Source organism: Marmota monax, unplaced genomic scaffold, assembly GCF_021218885.2.
Source record: "Marmota monax isolate L192 unplaced genomic scaffold, Marmota_monax_Labrador192_F-V1.1 WCK01_AAM20220418_F8-fsc00105, whole genome shotgun sequence".
Classification (NCBI taxonomy): Eukaryota; Metazoa; Chordata; class Mammalia; order Rodentia; family Sciuridae; genus Marmota; species Marmota monax.
The window spans coordinates 6,501,732-6,517,324 of record NW_026692947.1 but is presented as its reverse complement, the minus strand read 5'-3'; the positions used below and the strand labels follow the sequence as shown (position 1 = coordinate 6,517,324).

Genomic DNA, 15,593 nt, shown 5'->3' with positions numbered 1-15,593 from the left:
GAAAGAAACTGAAAACAACAAGTAATTAATATATATATATATATTTGGTGATGGTGCTGGGGATTGAACCCAGGCCCTTGTGCATACAAGGCAAGCACTCTACCTACTGAGCTATATTCCCAGCCCCACAGATAATGTCTTAATGGCAGGAAATATTTAGATTTCCATTGAACACCAGAGTGAAAGTATTTTGTTTCATATATCACTTATGACTTAATTAGCCAGATTTGATCATACTAGATAATTTTTTTCCATAATAGTATTTTATGCCAATCATTCATGTTATTAATCTTGCAACATTTGTTGATGTTTCTACTAAAGTAGAATCAAAAGCAGCACCTTGGAAAATACACATATCTAATGTTGAAAACATGGCAAACTTTAAGTAGTTTTATATGATTCTATCCATATTTCCAGCATTTCTTCTACTTCATACCTGTTCTTTTTCTGAAATTTATGTTAGGAATGCATTTGATTGGTTATATAATCAGAGCTTGTGTGATAAAAGTTTTTCTTAATTGAAAGTATAGCTTCAAACATCATATTCAGTAATAGTGACTGTTTTAGATATTGTCATTTAGTGATATAAATTGCAAGAAAATTTATTAATCCAGTCATCTTTTTTGAATACTGCATGAGAAAAGTATTCACATGGGCTGGGATTGTGGCTCAGCAGTAGGGCGCTGCCTAGCGTGGGCAGAACCGGGTTCAATCCTTAGCACCACATAAAAATAAAGGCATTGTGTTGTGTCCATCTACACCTAAAAAATAAATATTTGAAAAAAAAAAAAGAAAAAGTGTTCACATAAGCTATCTGGTGGTTAGAATTTTGTTTTAATTGTATTTCTTACCCTACCTCCTAGCATCTGATTCTTGGAGTATTAGTCATGATTTAGAGTATTGTGTTTCTCTGTCAAGTCTTTAGAAAATTTAAGCGAATTTAATTGTTTGCATTTAAAATTTTATTGCTGTTCTCTCTTTCTAAAGGGATTTTGCTGTAGGAATATGTAACAAAATCAGTGAAATGATTCAAGGTATGTATGCTTCATTTAGTAATATGAAGTGACAATGGGATTTGTATTAATAATAGTTAATATTTATTAGGCATCTTTGATATGCCACACTGTACTAGGTGCTTTGGGTATAGAAATGGATAAACTAAAGCCCTTGCCCTCATGTAACCTACATTCTAGTTAGAGGGGTGGAGGAGTCAATAGAGAAATACATATATGACATATCAGGTGCTATGGACAAAAATAAGATAAGAAGGAAAGAGAGTCCCAAGAGTAGATGGCAGGGTTGGAGGAGAATTTTTGTATTTTATATATGTTGATAGGGGAAGCCATCGATGAAGTAAGACATGGAGGGAAAGGAATGAAGCATGCAGATAAATGGGGGAAAAACATTCAGAATTGGGGGAGAACAATGTTATTAGGGGCTTTGGAGCTCTCTCTGGTGATGTCCCTCCAGTGTCTTCTAGTGGCAACTAGAATCAAATCCAAATTCCTTACCTTAGCCTACAAAGCCCTAGTTTTCAGTTTTACCTGCTAAATGATGTGTTAATCCCATTTATGTACATAACATTTGTTGAAGGCAGCTCTGGGTCTGCAGCATTGCACAATTTTATAGAGCACCACCTTCTTTGTATTCTTGTAAATGACATTCCAGTGAATTGTGCAATTTAGTGGCCTTTCTTGGCTGCAAGAAAGTTTGGGTTCAAGATAAAGAAATGGCAGAGAAGTTTTAGAGTATCTGATATTTAATTTTAAGCTGTTTGTGAAATGTAGTGTTGGATTCATACCAGCAGTTACTTCACAGTGGGAAATCCATTGATCTGCAGAGTGTAAATTAGCTTTTGGCATGTTTGTAGTACATTATGTTTGAAAAATTTTTGTTCTTCATGGCCACAAAGCAATGCTATAAAAAGAAAGATCTTTTATGTGTATTTGTTTAGCTCCAGTGTTAGTTAAAAATGCATTGGGAGCCAGATGCCGTGGCACATGCCTGTAATCCCAATAGCTCAGGAAAATGAAACAGGAGGATTACAAGTTCAAAGCCATCCTCAGCAACTTAGTGAGTCCCTACCAACTCAGTGAGACCCTGTCTCTAAATAAAATAAAGGGCTGGGGATGTGGCTCAGTGGTTAAGTGCCTCTGGGTTCAATCCCTGGTACCCAAAAAAAAGATGCGTTGGGGTTATTCCTCGTGGAGTTGAAGCTGTATATGCAGTAAAGGAAGACACTGCTATACAGAAAAAGTTTAGAGAACTTCACAACTTTTTTATACAGTGTAATTCACATACTGATCTTGCTTAAGTTGTTGACGGAATAATTCAAGTTGTTAATATAATCTTATTTTAGCCATTGAGTGTATGTATATATGTGTATAATCATATTAATATGAGAAGAAAGAGGCAGCAAATATGATTGCTTTCAACTGTGCCTGTTAAAGGCATTTTCTACTAACTATATAATATAATGTGATTGGAAAGTTAATATTAAGATAAATACTTTTGGAGAAAACTATTGAACATATTGATTAGTAGTAATTTAATTACCTTTAATTTTGTAAACATTAATAATGTATTAGTATGCTATTTGTTTTTAAATGGACATTTTGCTAATTGAGTCAGACCTTTTAAATCTGAACTGTTATTAAGGATGATGATCAGAAACCTCTGAGCATTTGTTTCTGTATCTAGGTTTAGCTACACCAGTAGACTTGAAACTGAAGTTGATCCCCATCTTACAGCATATGCACCATGATGCAATCCTGGCTTCCAGTGCTCGTCAGCTTTTACAACAGCTGGTCACGTCCTATCCTTCCACCAAAATGGTGATTGTTTCTTTGCACACTTTTACTCTGCTTGCAGCTTCATCTTTGGTTGATACACCTAAGCAGGTAATTTTTCTTTAAACTGCGTATTCTTTAGTGAACTTGCATGTTAAATACATGATTTTAAAAAACAAGCAGGTAACCCATAAGTTTTGATAACAAAGTCAGTTTATCTGATAAGGATCAGTAGAATTTTCTTTTTCCTCTCTGTATTCATACTGATTCTTGGGTGCCCTCAAGGAAAATGGAGTGTCAGGGAGTACATGGCAACATGTGAAGTTGGCAGTAAAGAAAGGATTTGAGTGTTAAATCCCTGTCCCTATGCTAGAACTGTATAGGTTAAATGGTAGTATTTTATATACAAATATGGGTCCATAGCTGTTTAAGTGAGAAGGCTCTGATTTGACGTCTTGTCTCAAATATAAGAGTTTCACTAAATAGTACTGCATCCCAAATGATAATTTCAGTGACAATATTTTTCACAGAGTGACTTTACTTCCTTTATAGATTCAACTTCTGTTGCAGTATTTGAAGAATGATCCCAGGAAAGCAGTAAAGAGGCTTGCTATTCAAGATCTGAAATTACTTGCCAATAAAACACCACATACTTGGAGTAGGGAGAATATCCAGGTATACAGAATTTTGAACATCAATATTTTATACAGAAATATAGTATAATATTATGATAGAATAAATTGTTTTGAATCATAATATTATATTATCTCTGTCATCTTCTAAGTGGCTGATTATGAAAAAACCTCTAATAAGAGCATTGTAATATTTGGCAGAAGTTATATTATAAATGGCAGAATACATGAAATTTCCATCTTTCAGTGGTTAAGCTTATTTAAAGTGAATGAGACTTGTCTCTCAGTTTCTTAATTTTCCTGTAGCCTCACTGAGGCTAATTCAGAAACTCAATTAAATTATTTTTTCTGCTGTCTCCTTTAGTCCAGCGTCTCCAGCCCTTTTTATTTTTTTTCTTGGATAGGGTCTTGCAGAGCCTCCCAAGCTACTGGGAGTACAGGCATGCACCGCTACACCTGGCGCAAAAGATGTTCTTGAGTTTTCTTTAGTAAACACAAGCAGATCTCCCTCTAAGCTGTTGAGGTGACATCTTTTAAACCATTTCTTAGTTTAAATTTAATATTCTGTATTTATTTTTTTAAATAGAAAATTTGTTTACTCATTATTGATAACTGATATACAGTTTTCTAACTAAAGCTATTCAAAGTGAAATTATTAGAATTTGGTCTTTATTTTCATGTGTTTAATTTTTATCTCTTGTCATCATCTGAGATCCAGTGTAACAAAAATCTTTGAATTTCAGATAATGGAAAGCAAGCTGCCGTTTTTCTGTTTGTATGCTTGCTATTTTCTAAACATGCTTCATTTATATTATGATTTAATAGTCATATATATCCCAAGAGATAGGGGCAATTGTTAGTATTTGCTTTTAATAGATAGGCAATTAGGGTACAGAGAGACTTAATATGCTTAAGAGTGCTTCTTAAGAGAACTTAATTAAGCATTTAATTAAGAAAGCTTCTGTCCTGTGAGCCCTTATTTAGTGCTTTTCCTCCTAAATAATTCTGCCTTTCCAAAAAGAGAATGTGCCAAATTATGTTAGTCGTTTAAGGGAACTTGTGCACAAAACCAAAAACATAGTTAGAAAGATAAGTGAGATGCACTATCTTATTCCTTCTCAGTTTTTTTCTTATTAGATAAATCATGCATACAGAAAAGTATATAAAATGTATGTTTAATATTTTAAATGCTTAAAACTCATGTAGCTACCATCTGACTAGAAATAAAACATTGCACGTTGTAGACCTTATCTCTTTTCCTCTCATGCCCCTTCCTAATCAGAACTTTACACCTATCCAAAGGAAACAACTGTCTTGATTTTTGAGATAATTATCTTTATTCTACTTCAGTGTTTTACCATTATGTATTTCTTCCTAACGAATATTGTTTTTGCTGTTTTCTGTTCAACATTATGCTGACTAGAGTCATCGATGTAAGTTACATGGGTTTTTCTCCTGTTAATTACTATCTAGAATTCCATTGTGTGGATATACTCTAGTTTATTTGCTCCTAATGGGTTATTTTCAACATGGGACTGTTGCAAACAATGGTGCCATGAGCACTCTTCTGTTTCTCTCCTGGTATACATGTGCAAATCTCTCTAGCAGGAATGAAAGTTCTAACTCAAAGAATATTTGTCTTTTCAAGCTGGGCACAGTGGCTGCCCAGGAGGCTATTCAAGAGGCTGAGGCAGGAGAACTGCTTGCACCCAGGAATTCAAGACCAGTCTAGATAAAATAGTGAGACTTCATCTAAAAAAAAAGAGAGAAAGAAAAGAAGTAATTGAACCAATTTGCATTTCTGCTATGAGAGTGCCCGTTGATCTATAGCCTTGCCAACATATACAAATGTAAAATTATCAGAATTTTAACTTTTTGACAATTTAGAAATAATAGTTTTATTTGTAATTCCTTGATTAAAAAGTTGTATATATTTATTGACCATTTAGATTTCCTGTTTTTATGATATGGCTATTCAAGTCTCTTGCCACTTTCCTGTTGACTTGCAGTTGCTATTTATGTGTGTTAGATAAATATACTTCGTTGATCCTTGGCAAATTAAGTCTTCTGGTGCATGAACTTGCTATATCTTCTCACTTATTTAGGCCTCTTTAATATATCTCTTGCCTAGTCTATTTTGTTTGCTATTAATATGGCCTACTTCAGTTTTCCCCTGGATGTATTTACATAGTAGGTCATTTGCCATCTTTTTGCATTGGCTCTTTGTTTCAGACATTTCTTATAATAGCATTTAATTGGATTATTTTTAATTCAGCCTAGCAGACTTTGTCATTTTCAAATGGAGACTTCGGTTCATTTACATTTACTATGATTTATTTCACATAAGAGTTTAAATCTACCATTTCATTTTGTACTATCTATATTTCTGTTTTTTTTCCTCTTTGAGGGAAAGGAGTGTCTGCTTTCTGGATTGATTGTTTTTAATATCTTAACCATTCTTCATCCTTTGAATAATTTGGAAGTTTACAGTTTTCTTCCATTCCTTTAATTGTTAACCTAGAAATAAAGACATGCAGTTATTTTTCTTGAGTCTAGAAGTTAATTCTTCTGCAAAGACCTTAGAACACACTCTAACTTTATTATACCTATTTTAGTCTGTTTTATGTTGCTTAATAACACATTCCACAGACTAAGTTTTAACAACAAAAACAAAAACAGACCTTTATTTTGGCTCACAGGGTTCTAAAGGTCTAAGGTCCAGAGACCATATCTAGTGATGGCGTTCTTGATGACAGATAGTGAAGATGCTGCAGGCTGTCACATGGCAAGAGTCAGGGAGCACACATGTATGTCTGATTCCTCTGATTTCTCTCCCTCATTTTATAAAGCCACCAGAATTCAATCATGGGGACTTCACCCTTCTGACCTTATCTAATCCTAATCACCTCTCAGAGGCCCCACCTTTAAATACCATATATTAAGTTTCACTCTCTTAATATCTCACAATGGGGATTAAATTTCAGGACATGAAACCTTGGGGACATACTAAAGCATATCCAATCCATAGCGACAATCTTCTAAACTTGTATGTATTGCTATATCCCCAAACTAAATTTTTTTAATTCTGAGACATGGCCTTGCTTACTTGCTTGGGGCCTTGCTAAATTTCTGTGGGTGATATGACACACACAATTCTCCTATCTCAACTTGCCCAGTTGCTGGGATTACAGGCATGCACCACCACACCTGGCCCATCATATGTTTTAATTCTGTTTTTTTCTGATTGTACAATTTTGCTGTTGTTTTAGGATGCAGTGTTCATTTGGGCCTTCTACTGTCTTTGCTCTTCTTGTATCTTTCTCTCCGGGGTACTTTTTCTTCTGTCTTTGAAAAGTCTTTCAGTGAGTCTGTGGTGGTAAACTCTCATGTTTACTTCTCTGAAAATTTTTGTCCTCAATCTTTTTATTTATTTATATATATATATATATATATATATATATATATATATATATATATATATATTTTATTAGTTGTTGAACCTTTATTTTATTTATTTATATGCAGTGCTGAGAATCAAACCCAGTGTCTCACACATGCTAGGCAGGTGCTATACCATTGAACTACAACTGCAGCCCTTTGTCCTCAATCTTGAAAGATACTTTCTGTGGGGATAAAATTGCCAGGACATTAACATGCCATTCTGCTGTCTGCTTCCATTAATACTGCTGAGAAATAACAATACTCTCTTGAAGGCTTTCTTTTTTCTTTTAAAATTTTCTCTGGTTTGATGTTCTGCAGTTTCACTATGAAATGTCCGGTTGTGAATTTCTTACCTTTAAATTATCTAGAATTTATTGGGCTTCTTAGATCAGAAGATTGGCATCTGTCCACAATTCTGGGAAATGGTCAGTCATAATTCCTTCAGATACTGCCCACTGTCTCATTTTTCCTCTTAGAGCCCAAATTAAATATTTGCTAGTACTTCATTTAATCCTCCATGTTATTTATTGTCTTATTTTCTACCACTTTGTGCAGTGTTCTGGATAATTTCTTCTTATTCACATATACTCTTCAGCTTATCTAAAGTATTTTCAGATCTTTCTCTGATAATTCTGTTGGTTCATTGTCATAGAACCATTTTTCCTTATAAACTTGGTTGTTTTGTTACTTTGAATTACTTATTTTTCTTGGAAAAGTATGTGTGGAAATTCTCTGAAGGCCGGAATGGAAGTACATTTCTCTCAAGAAGATTTGCCTCTGCTTCTGCTAGGTAAACAAGTGAGATTGGTGGTAAATGTTGTGGAGAAAAATAAAGATTGGGAAGAGGATTAGTGAGGGTGGAAGATGGAGGTTGTAATTTTAAATAGGTGGTAAGGGAAGTCCTTACTAAGAAGGTGACATTTGAACAAGCACCCAATTTCAACATTGAGGGCCTCTTAAGGAAGAGCCATACCAGCAGAAATAGCAGGAAAAAAGTAGGAGCATTCATGGGTGTGAGGTCAGTGTGACTGTAAATTAGGAGAAATTAATAGATTCTCATGTAGGTAGTTGGAGAGAGGAGCATTATACATGTGATGGATTGCCATTGGAAGATTTTGAGCAGAGAACATTATCTGACTTAAAATTTTAAAAGAATCTCTGGCTTAGCTATATAGAAACTAAATTGTAGGGGTGTAAAGACAAATGGAGAATATTTAATAATTGTGAATAATAACGTAGAAAAAATACTGTGGTTACCTAAATTAGGGTGGTAGTGGGGGCTGTAGTGTGAAGTTATGATATTATAGATAAATTTTAAAGTCAGAACTGATGGATTTACTGACATATGCATAGTATAAGAGAAAGAAAAGTGGCTCTAAGGTTTTTGCCTTCAGTAAATGGAATCACCATGAACTTGAATAGGCAAGACTCTGGGAGTCTCATTTCTTTAAGAAAAAATCAAAAGTTCACTTATGATCATTCATATAAAGTGTAGAGTATAAGATATCAAAGATACGACTCTGGAGTCGAGTTGACAAATATAACTGAAGTAATAAATGTGAGACTATGGATGATATTTAAAGCCATGAGACTGAATGACTCCCCTGGGGAGAGAATACTGCTAGAGGAGATTTAGGGAATGATGATGTGAGAAAGATCCAGCAAAGAAGAACCAGTGATAAGTAAGTCAGTGTACTATTATTTTATAGGGAGAAGACCTTGATCAAGTATACAAGATGCTGTAACTATTTTCTTCCAAGATGAGAACTGATAGTTTCCCTTACATGGAGCATTATAGTTATTGATGGGATTTGTTGTTACCTATTCACACGTGCACACAATATAACAATATAATTTGGCCAATATCACTCCCCAGCACTTCCCTCTTCCCTCCCTACTTCCCACCCCTTAGTACCTTTTCTCTACTGATCTTCTTCTTTTTTTTTTTTTTAGTTGTTGATGGATCTTTATTTTTTATTTATATATTTATGTGTGGTTCTGAGGATTAACCCAGTGCCTCACACATGCTAGGCAAGTGCTCTTTCAGTGAGCTACAACCTCGGCCCTGCCTTTGATTTTTATGAGATTCATACCTTTTTCCTTTTTCCTCTCTGACTTTCACATATGAGAAAACAAATGACCCTCAACCTATGAGTTTGACTTATTTTGCTTAACATGATATTCTTGAATTTCATCCATTTTCCTGCAAATGCCATAATTTCATTTTTCTATATGGCTGAATAAAACACCGTTGTATATTTATACCACATTTTCTTTATCCATTCATCCATTGATGGACACCTGGGCTGGTTCCTTAGTTTGTCTATTGTGAATTGTGATGCTATAAATATGGGTATGCTTATATCACTGTAGTAAAATGACTTTAATTCTTCAGGGTAAATACTGAGAAGTAATATAGCTGGATCATGGTGGTTCCATGACTAGTCTTTTGAGGAGCCTCCATACACTGATTTCCATAATGGTTAAACTAATTTATAGCCCCACCAACAGTATAAAAGTTTCCTTTTTCTCCACATCCTCTCCTGTATTTATTATTGTTTGTATTCTTGATGGCTACCATTCTATTCTAGCTGGTGTGAGTTGAAATCTCACTATAATTTTCATTTGCATTTCCCTAATTGCTAATGATGTTGAACATTTTTATTTGTTGGCCATTTGTATTTCTTTTTTTGAGAAGTGTGTGTTTAATTCATTTGCCCGTTTATTATTTGATATTTTGGTGTAGAGGTTTTTGAGCTCTTTATATATTCTAGATAGCTACTCTTCTGACAGAGGATTAATATCTAGCAAAGATTTTTCTTCCATTCTCTGAGTTCTCTCCATATTCCTAATTGTTTTCTTTGCTCTGTGGAAGCTTTTTAATTTGATGCTGTCTCATTTATTAACTCTTGGCATTATTTCCTGAGGTTTAAAGGTCCTGTTGAGAAAGTCCCTTTTATGTGCCTAAAAGCTGGAATGTTGATTCTATGTTTTCTTCTAGGAGTTACATTGTTTCTGCTCTAATTCCTTGGTCTTTAATCCATTTTGGGTTGATTTTTGTTTTTTTGTTTTTTTGGGGGGTTGATTTTTGTGCAGGGTGAGAGATAAGGGTCTACTTTTATTCTTCTATATGTGGATAACCAGTTTTCCCAGTACCATTTGTTAAAAAGACTGTCTTTTCTCTAGTATATATTTTTGTCACGGTCAGATGACTATCTGTGGGTTGATCTCTGTGTCTTCTAATTTGATGCTGTCTCATTTATTAACTCTTGTATCATTGGTCTATGTGTCTGTTTTTATGCCAGTACCATCCAATTTTTGTTACTATAACTTTGTAGGATAATTGGAAGACAGGTATTGTGATGCCTCTAACATTGCTTTTCTGGCTTAGCATTGCTTTGTCTATTCTGGGTCTTTTATTCTTCCAAATGAATTTTAGGACTGTTTTTTTCTAGATCTGTGAAAAATGTCATTGTTATTTTGATGGCAATTGTATTGAATCTGTATATTACTTTTGGTAGTATGGCCATTTAACAATATTAATTCTGCCTATTCATGAATATAGAAGGTCTTTCCATCTTTTGAGGTCTTCTTCAATTTCTTCAGTGTCCTATAGTTTTCATCATAGAAGTCTTTTATCATCTTGGTTAGATTCATTCCACAAATAGGACTTTTATCAGTAAAGTTTCCTCTGACCTACTTAGAACTTTGTTTTCAAATTATTTGTATGTTATTATTATTGCCACTTGTTTCTTTTTCTTTGCATGTCTCTCAAGTCTTTGCCAATTTTATTTTCCTCCCCCCTCTGTCATTTAATTCTGATCCTTTATAGTTTTACCTCTTTTGACTTAAATCCAAGTCTTTTAAAAATGTAACATATCTTATTTATATTTATTTAACAGGTTTTCTTTCATCTTATTTTATGCTGTTTGTAATTCTTTGTTTCCTTTGTTCATTGCTTTTTTCTCCTGTTTTGATCAAGTTTTGTTTTTTTTTTTCTCCCCAAGTGAATGAACACATTTTAGTATGCTAATTAAACGTACTATATTTGTTTTACCTACCTCTATATTCAGTATATAAATATAAGAACCTATGCATCTCTATTAACATTAAGAATGAAAAGTTTGGTAGTTGAAATGTTACAAATTTTAGCAGACTGAAATTCTCCTTTTTCTATTCCCTTAATCTCCTTTACCCCTGTGTCTTATTAAAATACTCTGGAATTTAATTTCCAAATCATTTTTTATACTGCAAGTTTTTTTATAATAATTTTTTTCATTGAATTCCACAACCACATTGATGGTATTTTTAAACATAATTATTTTGTTGATTTCACAGCTATTTCTTCATTTTTTTATGCCACATCTTCCTTTATCTTGAAATTTTTAATTCTAATTTATCTTGTGGCTTTTTATTTGTTTTTGTTTTTTATTGAACATGTTTTTTTAAATGTTTATTTCTCCTACAAAGAATTTTTTTTCCCATTGTAGCAGAAACACTAGTCTATTGATTTTAATTAAATGGATATAGTCAAATAACATTTTTAAAGGGGGAAAGTATGTTTTGAAAATACTGAAATACTTCAAGAGAGAACCGTTGTAATGATTTAAGCCTTATAAAGTAATAATGTGTTAGTTTTAAATTTGAATTTTACTCATAATTACCAAGAGTAACTGTACTTCTAGGGCTTTTCCATCCTTCCCTACTTCTTTCCTTTCTTCCTTCCTCTCAACTAATCTTAATCATTGCTAATTGATTTTGAGTTTTGGTATTTCAAGATCAAATTGTGTCCATTTCATTGCTGCTTTTTAAAAAAAATTTTTGAGAATTTTTAAAAATATTTTTCAGTTTTCAGTGGACACAACATCTTTATTTTATTTTTATGTGGTGCTGAGGATCGAACCCAACGCCCCGTGCATGCCAGGCGAGCGCATTACCACTTGAGCCACATCCCCAGCCCTTCGTTGCTGCTTTTAATGCTTAGTTTTATAAATTCCATGTGGAATCACATATCTTATTAAACATAAGACTTTCATTCTGAGTGTTTTAAAAGCCTAAAGAAAGAAGAGGCCTAAATGAAGGCCCAAGTATTGTCTTATTATTAATGTAGTCAAAAATAGAATAAGTTCATCAGAACTAAAGTATTTTTAATGTGTTTATAATTTCCTTTGGCTATTTTTGATGCCTTGCTAAAATAAGTAGTTGGTATTAGTCTGTATTATTAGTTTACAATATTCTGATTGCATAGTCTCATCTGAAGGGGATATTGACTTATGCAGCTTCTGTTACAAAGCAAACTTTTTTTTAAGTTTATTGTGGATATTCTGAAAGATATAATTTTATTTTTGGCATTATCTCTCTTGAGAGTTTCTGATTTATACCTTACCCAGTACTAAGAGGAATGACAAGTTAGGAGATCTTTTAATTAGTTCTTTTAATAATCTTTTTCTTTGTAGTTAATACAATGTAAACATAGAAAATTCACTGTCTCTGACAGAATACTTTCAAACATACGTGTGTGTATGTGTATGTATTTTTCCCCCCTTTAAACTTTAAAGGTTATAGGCTTTTTTCTGGAACACATCCCTAGCGGCAAGTCTGATTCTAGGGTAGAGAAGAAGCCCCTGTTTAGAGACTGACCTAGAAAACAGCAATTCAGGCCAGGGCTTCTGATTGAGCAGTGAGTAAAGCCAACAGAGACAGAAATTTAGACCAGATAGTTCATGAGGAAGACAGTGGTGGTAAATGAGAAAGGGGACTCTATTTGAAGAGCTAGTCTTTTTTTGTTGTTGTTGATACGAAAAATGGTCATAGTAAAAATAATTCTGTTATAGGTAATGTCCTTGAAACAGAAACTTGAACCAGATTTCATCATTCGAAGTATGATTGATGTGCCATCTCTTGAGCACTTCATGATTTGCTCTGTTAAACTTACTTATTTGAATCAGTGAATCTTGAAATCATTAGGTACTTTTAGATACCTAGTAGTATGCTATCTGACAGAAATAAGAAGATAACATTGTAAGTAATTTTACCATGAGATTTTTCTAATTATTCTTATTTATTTATTTCTGTGGTACAAGGATCGAACCCAGGGCCTTGTGCATGCGAGGCAAGCACCCTACCAATTGAGCTTCATCCCTAGCCTTTCTAATTTTTTTCAAATATTAAAATTTCTCTTTTTTAAAAGTTATTATTGGGGCTGGGGATGTGGCTCAAGCGGTAGCGCGCTTGCCTGGCATGCATGCGGCCCGGGTTCGATCCTCAACACCTCATACAAAACAAAAGATGTTGTGTCTGCCGAAAACTAAAAAATAAATATTAAAATTTCTCCCTCTCTCTCTCTCTCTCTCTCTCTTTAAAAAAAAAAAGGTTATTATCATCATCATCTTATATAAATTACCTCATTTACCTTCCTGATAGTCACAAAAAGATAAGTTTCAGTTATATACAGATCATGTCAGACATAATTTTGGTACATAAATACAGGATACAGTCCCTAATTTCTGGGGCTATTTGATTTTAGTCCTAACTCACAAGCTAATTGACAATACAAGGCAGGACAGTTTAGGCAATAAAAAAATGAACAAATAGAAATGGCCTCAGCATTTGAGTTAATAAATTAAAATATAGCATTAACTAATAATTACTTTTATTTTTTGGATTTTTATTTGTTCACTCTAAGTATATATAATAGTGGGAGTCATTTTTACATATTTGTACATGCACACAATATAACAATATAATTTGGTCACTTTCTTTAAAAAGTACTTGTTTTTTTTGTTTCTTTTTGATACTGGGAGTTGAACCCAAGGGCACTTAAGCAAGCCCTTTTTATTTTTTATTTTGAGACAGGGTCTCATGCAGTTGTTTAGGGCCTCGTTGAGTTGCTCAGGCTGGTCTTGAACTTGAAATCCTCCTGCCTCAGCCTCCTGAGCCTCTTGTATTATAGGCCTGTACCAGGATGCCCAGCAAAAAGTGCTTTCTTTTGAACTTCAAAAAACAGCATTTGTAGCTGCTTTATTTTCTCCATACTCTACTATTCCTTTTATACAGTTGCCTTTAGATGTGTTCTTAAGCTAAAACCAAAGACTTTTTCTTCCCTTTATCATCTTGTATTTTTGGTACATGTGACACTGTCAATCTAGCCCTTCTTTTGGCTTCTTTGGCATTTAACTGTCTTCACTCATTCTTTATGGTCTAAGCTGTATCTTCTCTGTGTTTTTTCTCACTGTTCCTTCTCCTCGGGAGTTGAATTCTTGGCCTGCATTCTTCCATTTATTCTCTGTCATTCTAATGACCTCTTATAATGCCAGTATGTGGATCCTCCAACCATATATTTAGTCCTTTTAGTTCAGCTTCTTCATTGCTCTCTAATATAGTAGCTTGTATAGGTTGCAAAGTACAACTTTCAGTGACTATATAAAAACCTTTCAGACAACAAATGCCCCTACTTTAAGTTTAATTCAAAGTTCTTTTTTTTTTTTTAAGAGAGAGAGAATTTTTTAATATTTATTTTTTAGTTCTCGGTGGACACAACATCTTTATTTTTATGTGGTGCTGAGGATCTAACCCAGCGCCCCTTGCATGCCAGGCGAGCGCGTTACCACTTGAGCCACATCCCCAGCCCAAATTCAAAGTTCTGATGCCGGTGCATTTATGTAGTCAAAATTCCAAAGCTACAAAAAAGTATAGAATGAAATATATTCTCACCTACTGTTCTTCCATCTCTACAGCATTTTTACCCATTGGCTATCAAAATCTAATTTCTTGCCTATTTTTTTCACAGATATTTTATATGAAAACCTGCAATTCTTACATTTATCCCATTTTATAGACAAAGAAGTTGAGACTCAAAGATTTCAGTTAATTGGCTCTAATCAAAGAGATGGCAAATGGCAGAGCCAAAATTCTGATGTGAGTCTTCCAACTAAATATCTGTTATATCTTAGTTTCCAAATGCCTGATGAATATTTCTTCTTAGACTTAATATCTTATTTTCTCTATAATTGACTTACTTCATAAATTTTCAGTCTTTATAAAATAGAATCAACATTATATGGTCACCAGATTTGAAATTTTATAATCACCATTGAATGCTTCTTGTTCATTCTATTTTGTTATCTTTTAAATGTTTCTCACTAGCTGGGAGTGTGGTGCATTGATAGAATGTGTTTTTAGTATGCACAAGGCCCTCTGTTTGATCCCCAGCATCACAAGAAAAAAACAATGTAAAATATCTCATACTTATCTTCTAATGATCATTCTTACTACCTACTGAACTCTATCTAACTCAGGCCATCTTCACTACCTGCTGGAATTACTGCCATAGTCTATGGATTGTCCTCCTTAGCTTTCAATTCTCTTGTGAACTTATGTTGTTTCCCATTGCCAGAGTACTCTTCCCTAACTCTGTCATCATTCCTCTCCATGGCTTCCTTTAATCGTTTTTCATCAAGCTGAAGTTACTGTGCCTGGCATTCAAGAGCCTCCTAATCTGACTTAATTTTCTCTCTCTCAGCTTCCATCCATTTTGAACATATTTCCTCTTGGACACAAATAAACACTCTATATTCTGGCTTAATTGTTTGCATTACCTAGACTGTCTTCCTTTTCCATTTCTACAAATCCCCTGCTTCTTTAAGATCTATTCCTTCCATGATGGTTTTTATTGCTGCTGCCATTTTTGTTGTTAATTAGATTTTTCTTTCAATTGAAAAATATGCATACA

The 15,593-nt window shown here is 33.8% G+C and overlaps 1 protein-coding gene across 1 annotated transcript in view; it reads left to right on the top strand.

Moving 5' to 3' along the window:
* Ints7 (integrator complex subunit 7) overlaps positions 1 to 15,593 on the top strand; it is a 70,404-nt gene that overhangs the window by 20,338 nt on the left and 34,473 nt on the right. The window contains exons 5-7 of the mRNA XM_046452261.2: positions 988 to 1,034; positions 2,701 to 2,900; positions 3,342 to 3,464. Of these exons, the coding sequence (XP_046308217.1) occupies positions 988 to 1,034; positions 2,701 to 2,900; positions 3,342 to 3,464 (370 nt within the window). The remainder of the gene's footprint in view (positions 1 to 987; positions 1,035 to 2,700; positions 2,901 to 3,341; positions 3,465 to 15,593) is intronic.